The 16,117-nt window shown below is 38.2% G+C and overlaps 1 protein-coding gene across 2 annotated transcripts; it reads right to left on the reverse strand.

Moving 5' to 3' along the window:
• Positions 1–3,024: 3,024 nt before the first annotated feature.
• LOC110005914 (NXPE family member 3-like) lies at positions 3,025–14,761 on the reverse strand. 2 transcript variants are annotated; one of them, XM_065951345.1, is made up of 7 exons: positions 14,451–14,761; positions 13,031–13,166; positions 8,340–8,804; positions 6,564–6,859; positions 6,152–6,222; positions 4,732–4,938; positions 3,025–4,651 (listed from the first exon to the last, which is right to left on the reverse strand). In XM_065951345.1, exons 2-7 carry the CDS (start codon positions 13,145–13,147, stop codon positions 4,107–4,109), a joined length of 1,701 nt encoding a protein of 566 aa, XP_065807417.1. In that variant the 5' UTR covers positions 13,148–13,166; positions 14,451–14,761; the 3' UTR covers positions 3,025–4,106. The 2 variants fall into 2 exon arrangements, with proteins under 2 accessions (XP_065807417.1, XP_065807418.1); XM_065951346.1 differs by lacking the exons at positions 13,031–13,166; positions 14,451–14,761 and adding an exon at positions 10,397–10,641.
• Between the last annotated feature and the right edge of the window lie 1,356 nt (positions 14,762–16,117).

Here is a 16,117-nt window from a genome sequence, read left to right on the forward strand (position 1 = left end):
AATGACCTTCCGGAAGTGTGTAAAAATGTAAACATTCAAATATATGCTGACGATGCCGTTGTTTTTACATAGGGCAGAAATACCCATGAAGTTTCACAAATTTTAACAACAGCCATGACCCAAATGCAAAGCTGGGTCAAAGATTCATGTCTTCAATTAAACGCAAAGAAAACGGTCTGCATGATGTTCACTAAACAGCCAACCAGCCTTCAGCAGTCCGGCGTTTACCTGGAAGGTGTAGAGCTTAGTCTAGCTCATGAGTTGAAATATTTAGGCCTAACATTGGACCCAACATTAACATTTAAAAAACACATCAAACAATTAACAAAGACGGTAAATTTTAATATAAACAGTTTTAGACAGATAAGATCCTTCATGACTATCAATGCTGCTCGAATGTTTTTACACTCAATGATTTTTTCACATATTGAATACTGTATAACCGCATGGTCACTTTCTGCTGGCACAACATTTAAACCAATACAATCTCTTTTTAAAAAGGCCATAAAAATCTTTGACAAAAAGCCATTTTCATTTCACCATTGCACTGTTTTAGATAAACATAATTTACTAAATTTTCATGATTTTGTCCATTTTAAAAATGCATGTTTTATATATAAAACTTTGCACGGACTTGCTCCTCTTCCTTTGAAGGACTTTATAAAGCTGAAGTCTGCCAGTGGGATCGGCAACAGGGCCACAGCCCGAGGAGACTGTGAGGTCCCATACAGACGCACTACATTCGGACAAACTGTTCTGTCAGTCAAAGGAACTGAATATTGGAATATTCTCCCACTCACAATAAGAGACTCACAAACATATGCAACCTTCAAAACGCAACTCAAACAGTGGATAAAAGAAAACCAAATCTGTGACCACCTTTAAACTCTATTATTGTCTTGTGTCACTCGTGCCTTTGTATTTGTATTTTATCTTTCTCTGTTACCTGCCTAGGGACAACAGATGGAAACTAGCACTTCTGCTATAATTTTTTACAGCTGTAATTGTTACAGCTGTTTAATAATATGCACTGTCCCTAACAAATACATTTAAAAAAAATATATTCCTTAAAGATTCAAACTGGGAAAACTTGTGTTTTCCGTGTAAGTCTTTAAAGTTATGACATTTTCACAGAAAATAACATCTTAATGATACTTTATTGCTAGTAGTAATTAAATAAATACTCATTGGAGACAGCAGGGAAAATGCATACATGACATGCACACAAACTTGATGCCATCCCTGCATGCAATAAAAAAAAAGAATCACAGGTATTTACATGATTAAGCAGTTAAAAGGTCAAATGTGATTTAGTTAGACTTTAAATACTCTTAAAATGTGACAATTGATTCTGCACTGTGACTTCTTAAGACATGAAATGTTGAATATGTTTTTTTAATTTTGTTAATAATAGTAATTCTGAAGTTACAGAAGTGTCCACTAGAGTGGACATCATGCAACTCTATAATGCAAAACATTTTTATTTATTTATCTTGTAGTGCATAAACAACGATCAGAATTCTTCCCCTTTCAAAATCACATTTCCTGTTTTCACATGTCAATTGGGGTGGAGAGATCCATTTAAATTTAAGTTTTGAATATAATAATATAAAGTCTTTGAGTTTTTGAGTGTTCCTGTTGAAAAAAGGAAAAACATGTTTGATGAGCTAAAACTGATTGATGAGCTCAGTTTTTTCCTAAAGGATGCCTGAACAGCATTTAATGGGAGGAAATCAATTCATGAAGAGTACCAAAACCATCACAACATCAGTTAGTTTCATGTTTCTGTTTATGATGCTATAAACAGAAACTCCTCAATTCAAGTGGGTATAAGACTTTATTCCATTCTTTATGCTTAGTGGAGAATGTCCTGAACTGTAAATATATAAAGAAATCAGTGTTAGGAAGTGTGAATTCCTATTTAACTGTTCAAATTTTAGACTTCTATCCCTGTGGAGTTGCTGTAGCTTAGTGAGTTCATATTCTGATCATTTCCTAAATCCTGCATCTGTATGGAAGGGAGTAAAACCCTTTATAAATTCAATGCAAGTTAGTTCCGAGATTGCAAACCAAAAGATGCTTTTACTTTCGTCCACATATTTGGTGTGACTCTGGTCCATTTAACCATTTGAATGTCCCCTAATGGGACGTCTATGAAGCTAAGGCCTGTTGGGGAGTAACAAAAACTTTTTTCAATGCTGAGCCAGAGTGTGTCTGACGGCCAAATTCCACCAGCTTCCACTGTCTCAGCTCGGCCAGTCCGGAGCAATCCGTAGCAGTTACACAAGGCTTCTATTTTTGCCAGATGCCGGAGCACGGTGCATCAATTATCCACAGAAAAGACTGGGAGGGGAAGTCATTTTCCATTTAATAATAAATTGTAGTTAAATTTGATGGTGAAGACATGTTTGAAACAGTTGGGACAGTGGCAACAAAATAGTATAAAAGTTGTAAAATGCTTTAAATAACAGCTGATGGAAGAGCATTGCAGAGTGGCTTGTCTTTGTGAAGTCAAGATGCGGTCGATGTTTTCTTGTCCACTGACATCCACATATTAAATCCCTTGCAATCCTGTAACTTCTTTTCTTGTGTAGAGATCATGGCAGTGTATTTGAAAAATCTTCCATCCTCTTTTAGTTTAAATTAGTCCATTTGTTTGATACATCGTTGTAACCATCCTCCTTTTTTTCGACCCCTTGTCAGATTAATTTTTCATCTTCCTCAAGAAAGTGTTGGGGTTGTATCAAGTCAACTTTGGTTATATTCTTTAATACTTATATAGAATTATTAATAATTAAATAACAATATCATTAAACTATGTTTAATCTCGTTTGGGGCACCACCCTGTAATCAGGGAAATATAACCAAAATATCACTCAGATCAGTCTCAAATTAGTTACTTAATTACTAATATTATTAATAACTATATTTAATAAATTGAAGGCGTGAAATCCGTACACAAAGCCCTCGCACCCAGCTTATATCACAATGTAAATACACCAGTAATCACAAACAACTGCTCTCTTAAAATTATAACAGAATTTATTTAAACAAAGCAACATCAATCCAAAATTGATGAACTTTATAAAAAAAAAGAACTATTATAAACTAATCTAAGCAAACAAACATTATCATGCAAGGCTTGTGGAAGAAGTGTAAAAGTGTAGTTGTGTGTGTGTGTGTGTGTGTGTGTGTGTGAGAGAGAGAGAGAGTTAGAGTGAGAGAATGAGAAAAAGCCATGTGGTGATGTCACATGGGGATAAAATGGTGGACAAAGAACAGGGAGCCGTGTGGCTCGGCCTTCTTGAACTCTCCGAGATAAGTTCAGTAACTATAACTTACACACTAGAAAGCCAGTGGCCGGACTTTGATTCAGCGGCGGGTACACTGGTCGTTCTGATGGGAAGCTAGCACAGCGGTGAATAAAACACACAGTTAGGCGAACACAGCAGTTCAGCAACAATAAAAGAAATGTAGCAGCTAACAACAGATAACAGGACAATTATCAGTTGTTACCATAACAAACACTTCCTAAAACTATTTCTGCCCCAACAAAAGCCTCTTAACACTGGGATCACTTTCCTGGTGATTGTTGCAAGGTTGATCTTCAATGGTAAGATGAGCTTATATAGCACTTTTCTAGTCTTCCGACTACACTACACTTTTACACCACCTAATCCCATTCATACACCGCCGCTGAAGCAGCAGGAGCAATTCAGGGTTAAGTGTCTTGCCCAAGGACACATCAAACATGTTGCTCAACCCTCGACCTTCCGGTTGAGAGGCGACGACTCTACCAACTGAGCCACAGCTGCCCTGGCTATTCTGTTCAACAGATTTGGGCAGCTTTTCCGTGGCAGATGAAGAGGGAAATGGCAGCAGGAGTCAATGCAATATTGTATTTCTGGTTTCAGGAGGCGATTTCCTTGTGTTTTCTTGTGATGGATTAATACTGGGTCTTTTGAGATAACAAAGAGCAAGGCCTTTAACCTACTATTTGGTAAATTGTCTTGAGATAACATTTGGTATGAATTAGCTCTATACAAATAAAGATTAATTGATTGAGATATTAACTCTCTCTCTGAACAAATGCACATCTATTAGCCCTATTTGGTGCATATGTAGGACAAGAGAATGTCAATCATATTCTTAACAATAGGACGGCCTGGGTGAATGTTGTGAGGCAGGTGGTGGGCCAGAGTCATCTCCCAAGCGTCCACTAGTCGAACATTAAATCCTTTGAACACAGCTCTGAGCACCTTGTCCAGCTGTAGTGTGTACCAGTCACTGTAGTTTAACGATTCAGAAGGTGTTAAACCTCTGAGGTTTGCAGTCCTGATGACCACCAGCGTGTCTGGAGCCCTGTTCAACAGACGAATCACCGCCCTGCGGATGCTCTGAAGTCGTCTGATGTAGAGCTCAATTGGGAAAGGGCTGAAGTGGGCCCAGACGCTAAAAACTACAACTGTGTTGGTGCCACCTACCAACCCGTCAATTTCATTTGCAATGTAACGCAGCTCACTGGTTGGGATGTAGATAAAACTAAGAGGAGGACCATGGACACGGTATGTTACCAAGATGTTTTTTGCATTGTCCCATATCATGTAAGGTCCAGTTTGCTTCGGACTATTCTGGTTAATCTCCTTAGCATCTGAAAGTATGACAGAAGGAACAAGTTTAGCTGTTATATAAATAATAAACTTTCACCTGAAATTACTGTGAATCAACTACCTGGAAGTGAAGCATCAAAGTACTCAAACCACTGCCTGACGGTGGAGTCTCCATACATGTGGACCACCTTTCCTTTCAGACACTGACTGATGGCAGAGGAGTTGTTGAATTGGTGGACTTTGGTGCCACCTAGTGATCGCCACACACCCTGGTAGTAATACCCAGAGAGTCCAGACTTCCCACTGCCTTGATCGACCTCAGGTTGCCCTAAGACATATTGATCAAGCTTTTGGTTATTAAAGTCATTGTTTTGTCATGTAACAGATCCCATAAAAAGACCAAAACATGGTCTCTCCTTTACCTTGCTTATTTCACTTGAGACAACATCATAATATAACACAAAAAAGTATTCATTCAAATTTTTACCCAAGACTCAGTTTTAGCTTTTTTCCAGTGCAGATAAGTGTATTTATTGGATTTGTCTGAGCAGCAGAAAAATATGCATTAAAGTGCTCAGCAGGACAGTGTATGTCTCGAATGCACATGTTTATTGTGGTTAAGGTAAATGATACCAAATTCATTTTATAAGAAAATGTTGATTATTGAAAGCTAAATATTTACAGATGTTAATTAGTTTAGTATTTTTAAAGGGGACATTTTATGACAAATCCACTTGTACAGTGTTTTTGAACATATATTTGGGTAACCTGAGAGTCTACTGACCCACAAAATATGAAACAAATCCATCCCGTCCTTTGTTTGTAGTTTGCATAAGTCTTACAAGACAGAGAATAATGCTCCGTTTCAAATTTTCTCAGCTTGTGATGTCAAAAGCTGGATTCTGGTAAAAAAAAAAAGAATACCCTCCCTACCCCTGATATCTCCACCCATGGACTCCATCCCCAGCCTAGAACAAAACCTTTGCGCAGGTCTGCCATTTTAAGTCTTTCTACAGAGGATTGATGTCTACCAGGAAAACTCAAGGCGGCTCATTGCATTTAAAGAGACACACACACCAAACCGGAGCGTTCTGAGAGAGCTGGTTTCTACAGGATCACAAACCTCCTCTGGTGCTTGATTCATGTTATATTTTGACCGAAGCACAGCACAGATGTTTCATTTAGACCACAGAGGACTGTTTGAAAAGGGCTATAATATGTCCTCTTTAATAGTACTTAAAATAAATCCTGTTTTGAGCGTAAATGAAATAAATGCTTGCAGCTCTATCTCAGTTTTGTAGATAGAATCTGGTTAGTTTATTTATTTTTTCTTTATATGGGATATCTTTTCTACAAGGCAAAGAGATAAACAGCTATTGTCACTTTATTTTTTTATTGTGTAGTACTTCATTCCGCCAATGCTCTGGCTGGAATACAAAGAGGAAGGTTTTATTTATTTTTACCAAACCATTTTTCTTCTCAAGTTCACATGGATATCTTTAAAATATCTCTCTGGTGAAAGTCGAAAAGTTGTGCTTTACCTTTCATTGGAGGCAGCACCATGACATTGGCCGGTCCTGAAGAGTGAATGAAGACTTTCAGGTTGACTTTGCTGGGGGGAAAAAACTCCCATTATTAAGAATCTTCTAAACACACTACATTATGTAAATGTCAAACGTGATTTAACAAATGGTAACACTTTAGTTTTATTAAATTACTCTGCCTCCATATTTGGACTGAAAATATACACTTCATAGTTTTGTTGATGAGTGTCAACTTTAATTGTTCAGATTAAGTATTTTGGTAGGTATTATCTTACACTATTAACATCTTCAGATTTCATCTTTCCCACCTGTAGTTACAAACACAATATTTTCCAGCAGGTGACACATACTATATACTTACAGTCATTACAAAACTAGATGCAGCTTTTCTACTGCTGTGCTCCCTCACCTTTGGAAAAGCTTCTCCTCTTTGTCCTTGAGTCTTACATTGAATCCGTCTCTCATGTGGTTAATCCTGTCATCACAGCTCAGCTTCTTTGGCTTGTAGCAGAACCAAGGCTCGCCTGTACGGAGGTCAGAGTAGTTGCACTGTGGCTGGTTGGTTTGACGTAGGCAAACATTACAGGAGGTAGTTTCAGAGCTTGAACCTGAGCGGAAGAGGCTTTTAAAGAGAACCCTTTCAGGATGTTCTCTATTCAGCCTGTGCAGAACTGTGACAGCCTCGCTTGAGTGGACAAGCGTCACCTGATAAAACAAAACACAAGAGCTTTAAAGGTATAGCATATACCCTTTGCATGCTATTTTTTATGTGTATAATTTGATTGTTAAAACAATGTTTTCAAGATAATTAATTTCTATTTTTGGTGTCAGCTGACTGAAGTTAATAATTTATTTAATGTAAACGATAAGATTGAAGGAAATGGTAAACTCTCTACTAGCTGGAAAGTTGAACTTAAAGTCATATTTTTTCACCTGTCTCGCCTTTAGTAGATAGGACAGATGACAACAGACAGGAAATGTTGGGAGGATGTAGAGGGGGATGACATTCGGCAATGAGCCAAGGTCACATTCCCCCCCAGGCTGCTACAAAGAGGACCATCTCCTCTGTAAAGGGGGCATGTGTATAACTGCTCGGCTATCAGGAGCCCGGTATAACTTTTTTTTCTTACCACTGTAGGCAGCCATCTTCTCAAACAATAGATTTGCCTGTTTTCTATCAAACAATTCACAATCTACCTTAGTATCAACTTCAACTTATTAGTACTTTTAATGCAGTTCTGAAAGCGTCTTGTACTTTAAATCAATATCCTGAGTGTGTGCATAAATAAATCACCCTGACGTATTGCCAGTCAGTGTTTCGCCTTACTATGGTAGTATTTTCTCTTCTTTGTCACTATGTCCACGTCCGTCATGTTTGCCTGTTTAAAATCGCGTCCAATCACTGAATTCCTTTCCATTCCTAAACACCTAATTCCTACACCCTGACATTGACTTGGGGAAACCCCCCCCCCCCCCCAAAAAAAAACCATTAAAATACAGGCATAGGACAGGGTCTCTGCAGGCACAGTCACCACCACACATGTATGCAGGTGGCAAGTATATATATTTATTTTTTAGAAAAAAGCTAGACTATCTTTGAGGAGTTAATACATGTAACTCTTATGGTGAATACATTCCCTCAATGTAAAGTAGTCCAGAAATGAGGAATACCATTTTGTACAAAACTGGTAAAGATGGGCATTTTAACACAGGAATCAATGGGGATTAAGTCATTAGAGTGTGTGACTAAACACACACACACACACACACACAGTCAAAGGCACAAATACACTCATACACATGCAACACTATAAAATAATAAATGACACTTTTTTTTCATTATTAGAATATTTAATTGCTTATAATTACTTTTCATTACTATTATTATAGTATTATGTGTTGTTATATGCTTTGGTAATATATTTTACACATTAATGCCAATAAAGCTATTTTAATTTAATTGACTGCCTCAAGAGGTAACTGGAGGAACTGCAGTTTTTAAAACTTCCACAATGTCTTTTTTTTTTTACTTTTTATGTTGTTGTTTGTTGGCAAAAGTAAGTCAGGGAAAATGGTTTCGATTCCATTAATTAAATGACCTACAGGACAATCACATTGCAATAGGTGATTCCTTTACCATCACTTGTTTTACAATACCATTTTAGTAGAAAGCCTTGAACTATACCTCAACATGTGCACTTCCTTCCCAGAGTAAAGGGAATACAGCAGAGTAGGAGCCATTAAGGTGATCCACCACTCGTCCAGCCACACCTGCTTCAAGTGCCCTGTTGTGCAACCGAGCAAGTAAGACATCTCCTCCAGACTTCTTGGGGTTACCTTGGAAGTCGTATATTTGTACCATAACTTCCAGCTGGTCTCCTACATGCCGGTCTACTCCACCCCTCCCTGGGAGAATGGTGAAAATGCTGTGGGCGGGATCACTTGTCTGGTCAAATAAAAAAGGAGCTTGCAGAAGAGGAGTTTCAGGCCAAGCAATGGAGTCTAATAACATGCGTTCCTCCTTAGCATCTGCCAAGGACAGCGGCTCGAAGGTGCAGAAGTTGTCAGTGTGAGGAGCAGTGCGAGGAACAGTGCGAGGAGCAGAGGTCACTTTCTTGAGGACGATGCCAAAGTTTTCTTCATAATTTAGCTGGCAAGGGGTTAAAAAAAGAGAGATGGTGACAGAGAGGCATCAAACAAATTTCGTAAGATAAAATAAACTGAAGAAAGATGAGGGTAGTTTACATTTTTTGATCTTAAGTGCATGATTGACACGGCCTGCTCCATTCCACTTTTTCTAAGTTCCATTGCATAATGGTGGCACAACCAAATAACATGTTTTTTTTTTCTTCAACTAGATTGTCTACCTCTGGCCACATTGCTAATTTGATGGAAGACATTTAGATAAACCAGGCCCTGGTTGGACACTCTTCACACTCCACTCTTCAAATGTGATTCTGTATGACATCTTTCTATCAAACAAGGTATGCTTTAAAAATATAACACTGCACTATTGACTTTAGACCAGGTTTATATAAGTGATGGGTTAATCATGCACCAGAAATGGGCTTTAAACACAAATTCCAATATTTAAATTTCAAGAGGAACAGGGGTGAAGAAATTGGCCCGAGTACCTTGTTCAGTGTTTCCCCTAGGTTTACAGCGTTGGGGGGGTGGGGACAAGTCGACATGCCGACACAAACACTTGAAGGAATCTTGGTGTTCATGGGTTACTTTTAATGACAGCTTTCCTTTTCTATCGGAAAGGTCCTTAAATTACTTCTCTGATTTCCGACTCTATCCACTATCCTACAATAAAGGCACAGAAAGCCCAAAAATAAATCTTCAAAAACAAAAAAAAATGTTTTTAAAGATTGGGCTACTCTGCGATGTTCTTTTTGTACCCAATCATGTTACTCACTTTTGAATCTGAAATGGTGTTTCAACCTTTAACAAATCATCATCAGAAGAAGGCCGGAACAGAACAGCATCTGCCCCCGGACCTAGCGGTATACCCTACAAAGTATGTAATTAGTGCGAGATGCTCCTTACAAGGCTATGGAAGCTGTTGTGAGGATCTGGAAAAAAGGCAGTATTCCATCATGCTTGAAGAAAGCTGAGGGAACGCCCAAATTTCCCCTCTGGGAATCAATAAAGTACTATCCTAGCCTATCTATACAGAAAGGTGGGATACCAGGTGTCTGTGGATGCAGGTGCCTGGAACACACATCAGTCAAAATGATCCCGGAGGCCAAAGCAGGCAAGGACAACCTGACAGTGGTGTGGTATGATTTGGCAAACGCATATACGGATCATTTCATCATGCCTTCATCTACGCAGCATTAGACCACAACCACATCCCCGAGCACATCAATGAAATTATCACCAGCTACTTTGAGACATCCAGTTACGGTTCCGAACAGACCAGTTGACAACTCTGTGATAAGACTTGGAAAAGGGTATTTTTACTGGCTGCACAACCTCCCTATAACAGCTGCAGGGAAAGATGTTTGAGGGCCAAGAATGGAGTTGGACATATGACAACCCCCAAAAAGAGGTTTTATGGATGACCTCCCAGTGACCACCACAACCCAAACAGATGGCGCCATGACAAGGTGCTCATGACACTAGCTAACACCTTGGAGCAGGAGAGACTCAAGAGACGCCATATTCAAAAGAAGCCAACATTGGGAAGAAGTCTACGACCTTGCCTTTGAAACAAAGAGCGCAAAATACCAAGACCTTTTGCAAGACTGTTGGGGAAAAGGTTGGCAGGCGTGGCTATTCCCAATCGAAGTCAGATGTAGAGGATTCCTGGCTCAGTCAGTGTAGAGGATTATCACAGCCATGGGTGTGACAGGAAAGGAGAGGAAGACTGCAGACCGCAGGATGGGGGAGGTGGCTGAGAGAGCCTCTTGTTTGTTGGAGAGAGGAGACAGTCAGGAGGAAGAGGGTAGAAACACCTGATGAAAGTTAGCCACAGTCTGTTGACATCAACTCTTCCTGACCGAGGCTACACTTACCACAGGTGAGTGAAGGACTTAAGATCTGACCTCTATAATCACCTATTTTTATTTCCATTTTACACAGTGTCCCAACTTTTAGGAATCAGGGTTGTAATAATTAACAATATGAAAACTCGACTTGAAAAGTTATTTGCATGATTCGTTATGCGGGACTATGCACCCCAAAAGAAAGACTGGGCCCTAAATCTTTTCTGAAGATCAGTTGAACATTAAAAAAGTCATGATACCTCCCTGATATCATCAGGTCCCGGTAGTAAAGTAATCCAACAGGATTAAAGCTATTGATATGATCATATTTTGTTGTTGTTTAAAAAAACAACAACAAGAACTGTGCTCAGATAATTCTTGAACTCAGGCGCCCCTAAAATAAATGTTACACATAGCACCCAATGTCCAAAAATTGGACACAGAAATTAAACAGCTAAAAATGATTACATGCTTTTATCAATTTCTAATCAAAGTTACTTCAATCTATTAACTAGCTTCTGCCCTAACCATAACTCTCATTTTCATTCATTTTCACACTTATAACCCTTTCACTACCACTTTGTATACACACCATCACCGATTTTTCAAAGGTAAATAAAAATTATTTCCTGCACAATAAGTGCCAGATGGGAAATTATTTTCTGGATGCCAGTCTGGGACATGTCATTGATAACCAAAATGCGACACATAGCACCCAATGTCCAAAAAGTTGACACAATAATAAAATGATGAATAAATACTTTAAGCAATTTCTAATCAAAGTGACTTCAAGGTATGTAAAAAGACCATTGTTGTTTCGATATGATCACCAATATGTTAGTCATTATTATGATCCTATAAAGTCTCCCCCCCATCTAATTCCCAAACAAATAATATAGGATAACTTTGAACAAGAAATAAATCTGCGATCTTATTCTGACGTTCACATTTGGAAACCCTCTTCCCCTCGGCTGCACATTGAGATCCTGTCCATGAAAACCGCAAACATAAGCAGTGACAAGAGGCAACCCTGGCAAAGGCCAACGACCAGCATCATTCGCTCCAAAGCTTCCTGTGTTGTATATGTTTTCATGGTTTCAGGAGTGAAATGACCAGTACCACAAGGTGCATGTATTTATGTGGCTGCAACTGAATCTGCATAAACATGTAGAGGTTGTTTTCAAAACAAATTTTGCCTTTTCACGGTTTGCTCTGCAGGTGCATCTTTGATGCATTGTACATCTAAAAATCTGTGTTTAGTTCCCCATTCACAGAGTCCTTGACTGTATATTACATCACAAATATTTGTCGATTGTTTTAGAGTTGAGATCAAAGTCAAGGTGTCAAGGTTGCCTCTCTAAACTAAAATAAGGCTGGAGGAGAAACTCCGGGTGAAGTATGAGTGAAAATTTTTGCAGTTTTGCAGAAGTGTGAAAGCACTATAAGAAACATAATTCAGATTGAAAGTGAAAAAACAACCTGAGAAACATGACCCCTCCCACACACACAGGCACACAATACACACACACAAACATACACGCACACACACCACAGACACACAAACTACTTCAAAGAATTGGCAATATCATTTTTTTTACTCCATTTGCACACATGCATACACACATATGCACAGACAATAACTTAATTTTACACACATACATCACTCTGACAACCACATTTACATTCACATATCATTTTAGTCCAACTCATTTATTATTATGGGCTGTATGAGCTTCAACACTGTTCCTTGTGGTTACTAGAAAAAATGCATGTATTTGTGCTGTTGGGCTAAAATTTAAAAATGTGATAAAAAAATGGTAAAATCTACAAATTTGAAGTATGGTCTACAGATTGATTGCCTATAACAACAAAACTTACGTTTCTATGCTACTATGGCCATAAGTTCAAAAATAATTATTGTAGTGGGTTTAAATGGGTCCAAAAAGTGGACAGGGGTGACTAATGTTGCTTTTTTTGTTCTACAGAGCATTATAGACCTTTTATAACTGACCTTACATTTGACCTTTTAACTACTCAATAAAGTAAAACATTTTCTGTTTCTTGAAGTTGATGTCTTTTGTTAGCAAGGTCGTGTTCAGACTTTTTGTGACAGGTGGCCCAAGGTGCAAATTATGCAGGGATGGCATCAAGTATGTGTGTATGTCATTAATGCATTCACAGCTTTTCACCCCATTACCCCATCCTCCAGTGATTCAGAGAATCACTGAGCAAAATGTTTTAAGCAACATAACCTTGAAATTGTGTTTATTTGCAAATAAAAACCATGAATGTTGTGAAGAGTACATTGAAAGACACTGTTGAAAATAATCCCCTGTAATCATCAGTCCATCTTCAAAGTGTTGCCACTAATCCCAGTTCTCACCTGCAGCAGGTCCATGTTTCTTAGTACAAAGAACAACACAGTCAGAAGGAGAAGGATGACACAGGTCTTCAGAAGTTTCATGTTGACATGGTTACTCATAAATCCTTTTAGGCACATGGTGAGTCCTCCTCTGGTACTGGATGAAAACAACAAAAAGGGGAAACAGACTCTGTTAGGTTTATCATGAATCCTTCTTGAAGACACTGAAGTTAGTCACAGATTATTAACAGAAGTTTTATTTATTTTAAATGTTTGTACTGTCTTAAGTTGAGAGTACTTGCTGTTTGAATTCGACCCTGCTTTTATTTTGGTATAAAGTAAGGATCACCTTGTGGATCAGAAAAAGCCAACTCGTTACAGGTCAAAAACCAAATATAACAGCTAAAATGAACAGTAAGAATAGTGAAATGTTGATGTCAAACGGTGGATATTACATTTGACTTTTAAACTGAGCTGTCTACAATTGAAATGAGACATTCAAAGACGCAGCTGTGTTGTTCTTTCCATCACTGTGCCTACAGAGAGACAACGACGGAGGCTTATCCAGTGTGACCAAAGGGACAAAATATCATCAGATTGCATTAATTTGGGACCTCGGTTAATCTAAAACAATTCACTTCTGCTGACAGCCCTAGTTCACACTAAGCGTCAAATTGTCACAGTCAGGTGTGCTAATGTTACATTATCATGAAATCTGATCTCATGAAGTAGTGAAGTAATTTGTGGAAAATAGGTTGCATGCAAGGTAGGGTTAGTTTCCCTTCAGGCACACAGTAATGCTTGCATGAAGGAAACATACATTTAGCCTAACTAAAGATTATTTTTAAATTAACTTTTTAAATTGGTTCTATTTTGTTACTTTATACTTTAACACAATCACATTTCAGATTCTAATTCTGTTCCATTTATTCCTCAATGTTTTTTCTTCAGTTTCACTTGTTACTTTGTTGATTAAAAAAAATCATGATGTGTAATTTTAGATATTATATATTTAATTAACCTGATCAACTCTGTGACTCACATGTGTACGGTGGCCGGTAGGGGTCAAACAATCAGCAACTGATGAAACGACATACATTTAGAAAAACGTGCAGCATCTACAGAAACGCTGCACATTCAAAAGCAAATGCAAACTACCACAACAAATGCAAAGGCTGAAACGCGCTGCAAAGACACAAATGTGCTGCAAATAGGCAAAACAACTGCATAATCATCAAACACGCTGCAAACACAGAAACGCTGTAAGTTCAGCCTTAAACAGAAGCGCTCCAGGCCTGTAGGGGCGCTGTGGAACTGTTTATTTATGGGAGAGAGTCAGAGAGACAGCTAGGATCAGAAAGTTATCTTTAGATAGGGGAAGTTGTATCGTTAAAACACACGATAACTTCAATGTTACTGAATAAAGAACATCATGTCTTACCTCAGTAGAGATCAATATGGAGAGAACACAGTGGTGAAATCTTAATGTGATGGTGATCAAATGATAAAAAGAAGTTCATCTCTGTGAGTTTTAGTACAATGATAGAATCCTTCACTAACATACAGACACTAACAGACAACCTGTCCTAACAAGAAGCATCAAGACGACACAAAAAGTCATTGGGTTTTCAGAGGGAGGGTTTCACTGCCATGAATGTTGCCGAAGATACAGGAACAGGAAGATACAGTTACTGATAGGAACATACACTAGCTATATATATTCTCAAACCCTGCAGGCGGTATCCTGAATCAAACCAGTTTTACAGGTTTTTTTGTTCTCTAAAAGGTTAGCATTGTTCTCGCCCAGGTTGCTACGCTGAGTTTCAACTGAATTTTCCAAACTGGACTCACTGAATGTGAAAAAAGAACAAACTCCATCCAAGAGGAAAGAGCCTTCAACTAGATTGGTAGTTGTTGTAGTTACTGTAACATCCCTCCTAGATGCTCTGACAACAAGATACAAATTGTCATGACTGGTTGGAAAACAAGGAGAGGTGGACCCAAGTGCAGAATAAACTAAAAGTATTTAATAATCAAAAAAGGCAAACAAAAACTTGCTAGCAAAATCCAAAACAAAAAAACAAGGAGACACTAGTAGACTGACAACTACCATGAATCAATGAACTGACATGGAAGGGAAGAAACACAGAGACGAAATAGACACAGTGGTAATCAAACACAGGTGAGACTAATGACACAGGTGAAGACAATGAGGGCAATCACACTGGAGGGAAACACACAGAGGAAGGAATGAACACAAGACAAGAAACACTGAGGACAACTACAAAATAAATACATGAAACACTGAAGACACTGTAGAATGAAAAATTAAGAAACACTAGAACATAGAGGGAAACACCAGGGAAGAATGAGACCTAAAAGATAAAAACTATCTGAACTGTGAAAAACTAAACTAAACAGAACAAATCATGATACAAATGTGTTTTTGAGTAAAATTGCAAATACCTTTAATTATAAATATATATATATATATGTATATCATATAATTGTGGATTTCTATTACATATATATATATATATATATAACAATAATATTTGTGTGTGAAATATGTTTGTGAATCTTACTTTTTTGTATTTGTGGATTTGTTTTACATTTATATAGAACTATAAATATTTTGTGTGTGCATTGAAATACATTTGTGAATCTTTATGTGTGCAATCATGAATATTGAGACTGATCTAACTCCATACTCATCTCTCTCTCTCTCTCTCTCTTCTCTCTCTCTCTCTCTCTCTCTCTCTCTCTCTCTCTCTCTCTCTCTCTGAAGTTGATGTGATACTGCTTTCTTGATATTGCTGTGTCTTTTCTCTCCTCAGGAGTCGAGAGGGATTTCTTTTTCAAACAGGAGTTTTGTTATGTTGCACTGATGCACTCTCTTTTGCGCTCTCTCTCTCCCGTTTTGTCTCTCTCTCTCTCTCTTGTGCGTGCAGCAAATACATTTAAATAAAAACAGGTTGGAAATGTACTTGGATGTCCATAAATATACTTGGGCGCTGGTTCGTTTAACTGTAGTGAAAGGTGAGACTGTTCAGAGCGGTGCTTGTTCATTGTTCAGGTGTTCTTGTATGAGTAGTTGAAGTTATGCAG

The sequence above is a fragment of the Labrus bergylta genome, chromosome 23, assembly GCF_963930695.1.
Source record: "Labrus bergylta chromosome 23, fLabBer1.1, whole genome shotgun sequence".
Lineage (NCBI taxonomy): Eukaryota > Metazoa > Chordata > Actinopteri > Labriformes > Labridae > Labrus > Labrus bergylta.

Coding starts and splice junctions, on each gene's coding strand:
- LOC110005914 (XM_065951345.1), bottom strand. CDS start 13,147: ATGTGCCTAAAAGGATTTATGAGTAACCATGTCAACATGAAACTTCTG. Junction 8,805..13,030: donor GAAACATGGACCTGCTGCAG/GTGAGAACTGGG, acceptor ACCCCTTGCCAG/CTAAATTATGAAGAAAACTT. Junction 6,860..8,339: donor AAGGAAGTGCACATGTTGAG/GTATAGTTCAAG, acceptor TTGTTTTATCAG/GTGACGCTTGTCCACTCAAG.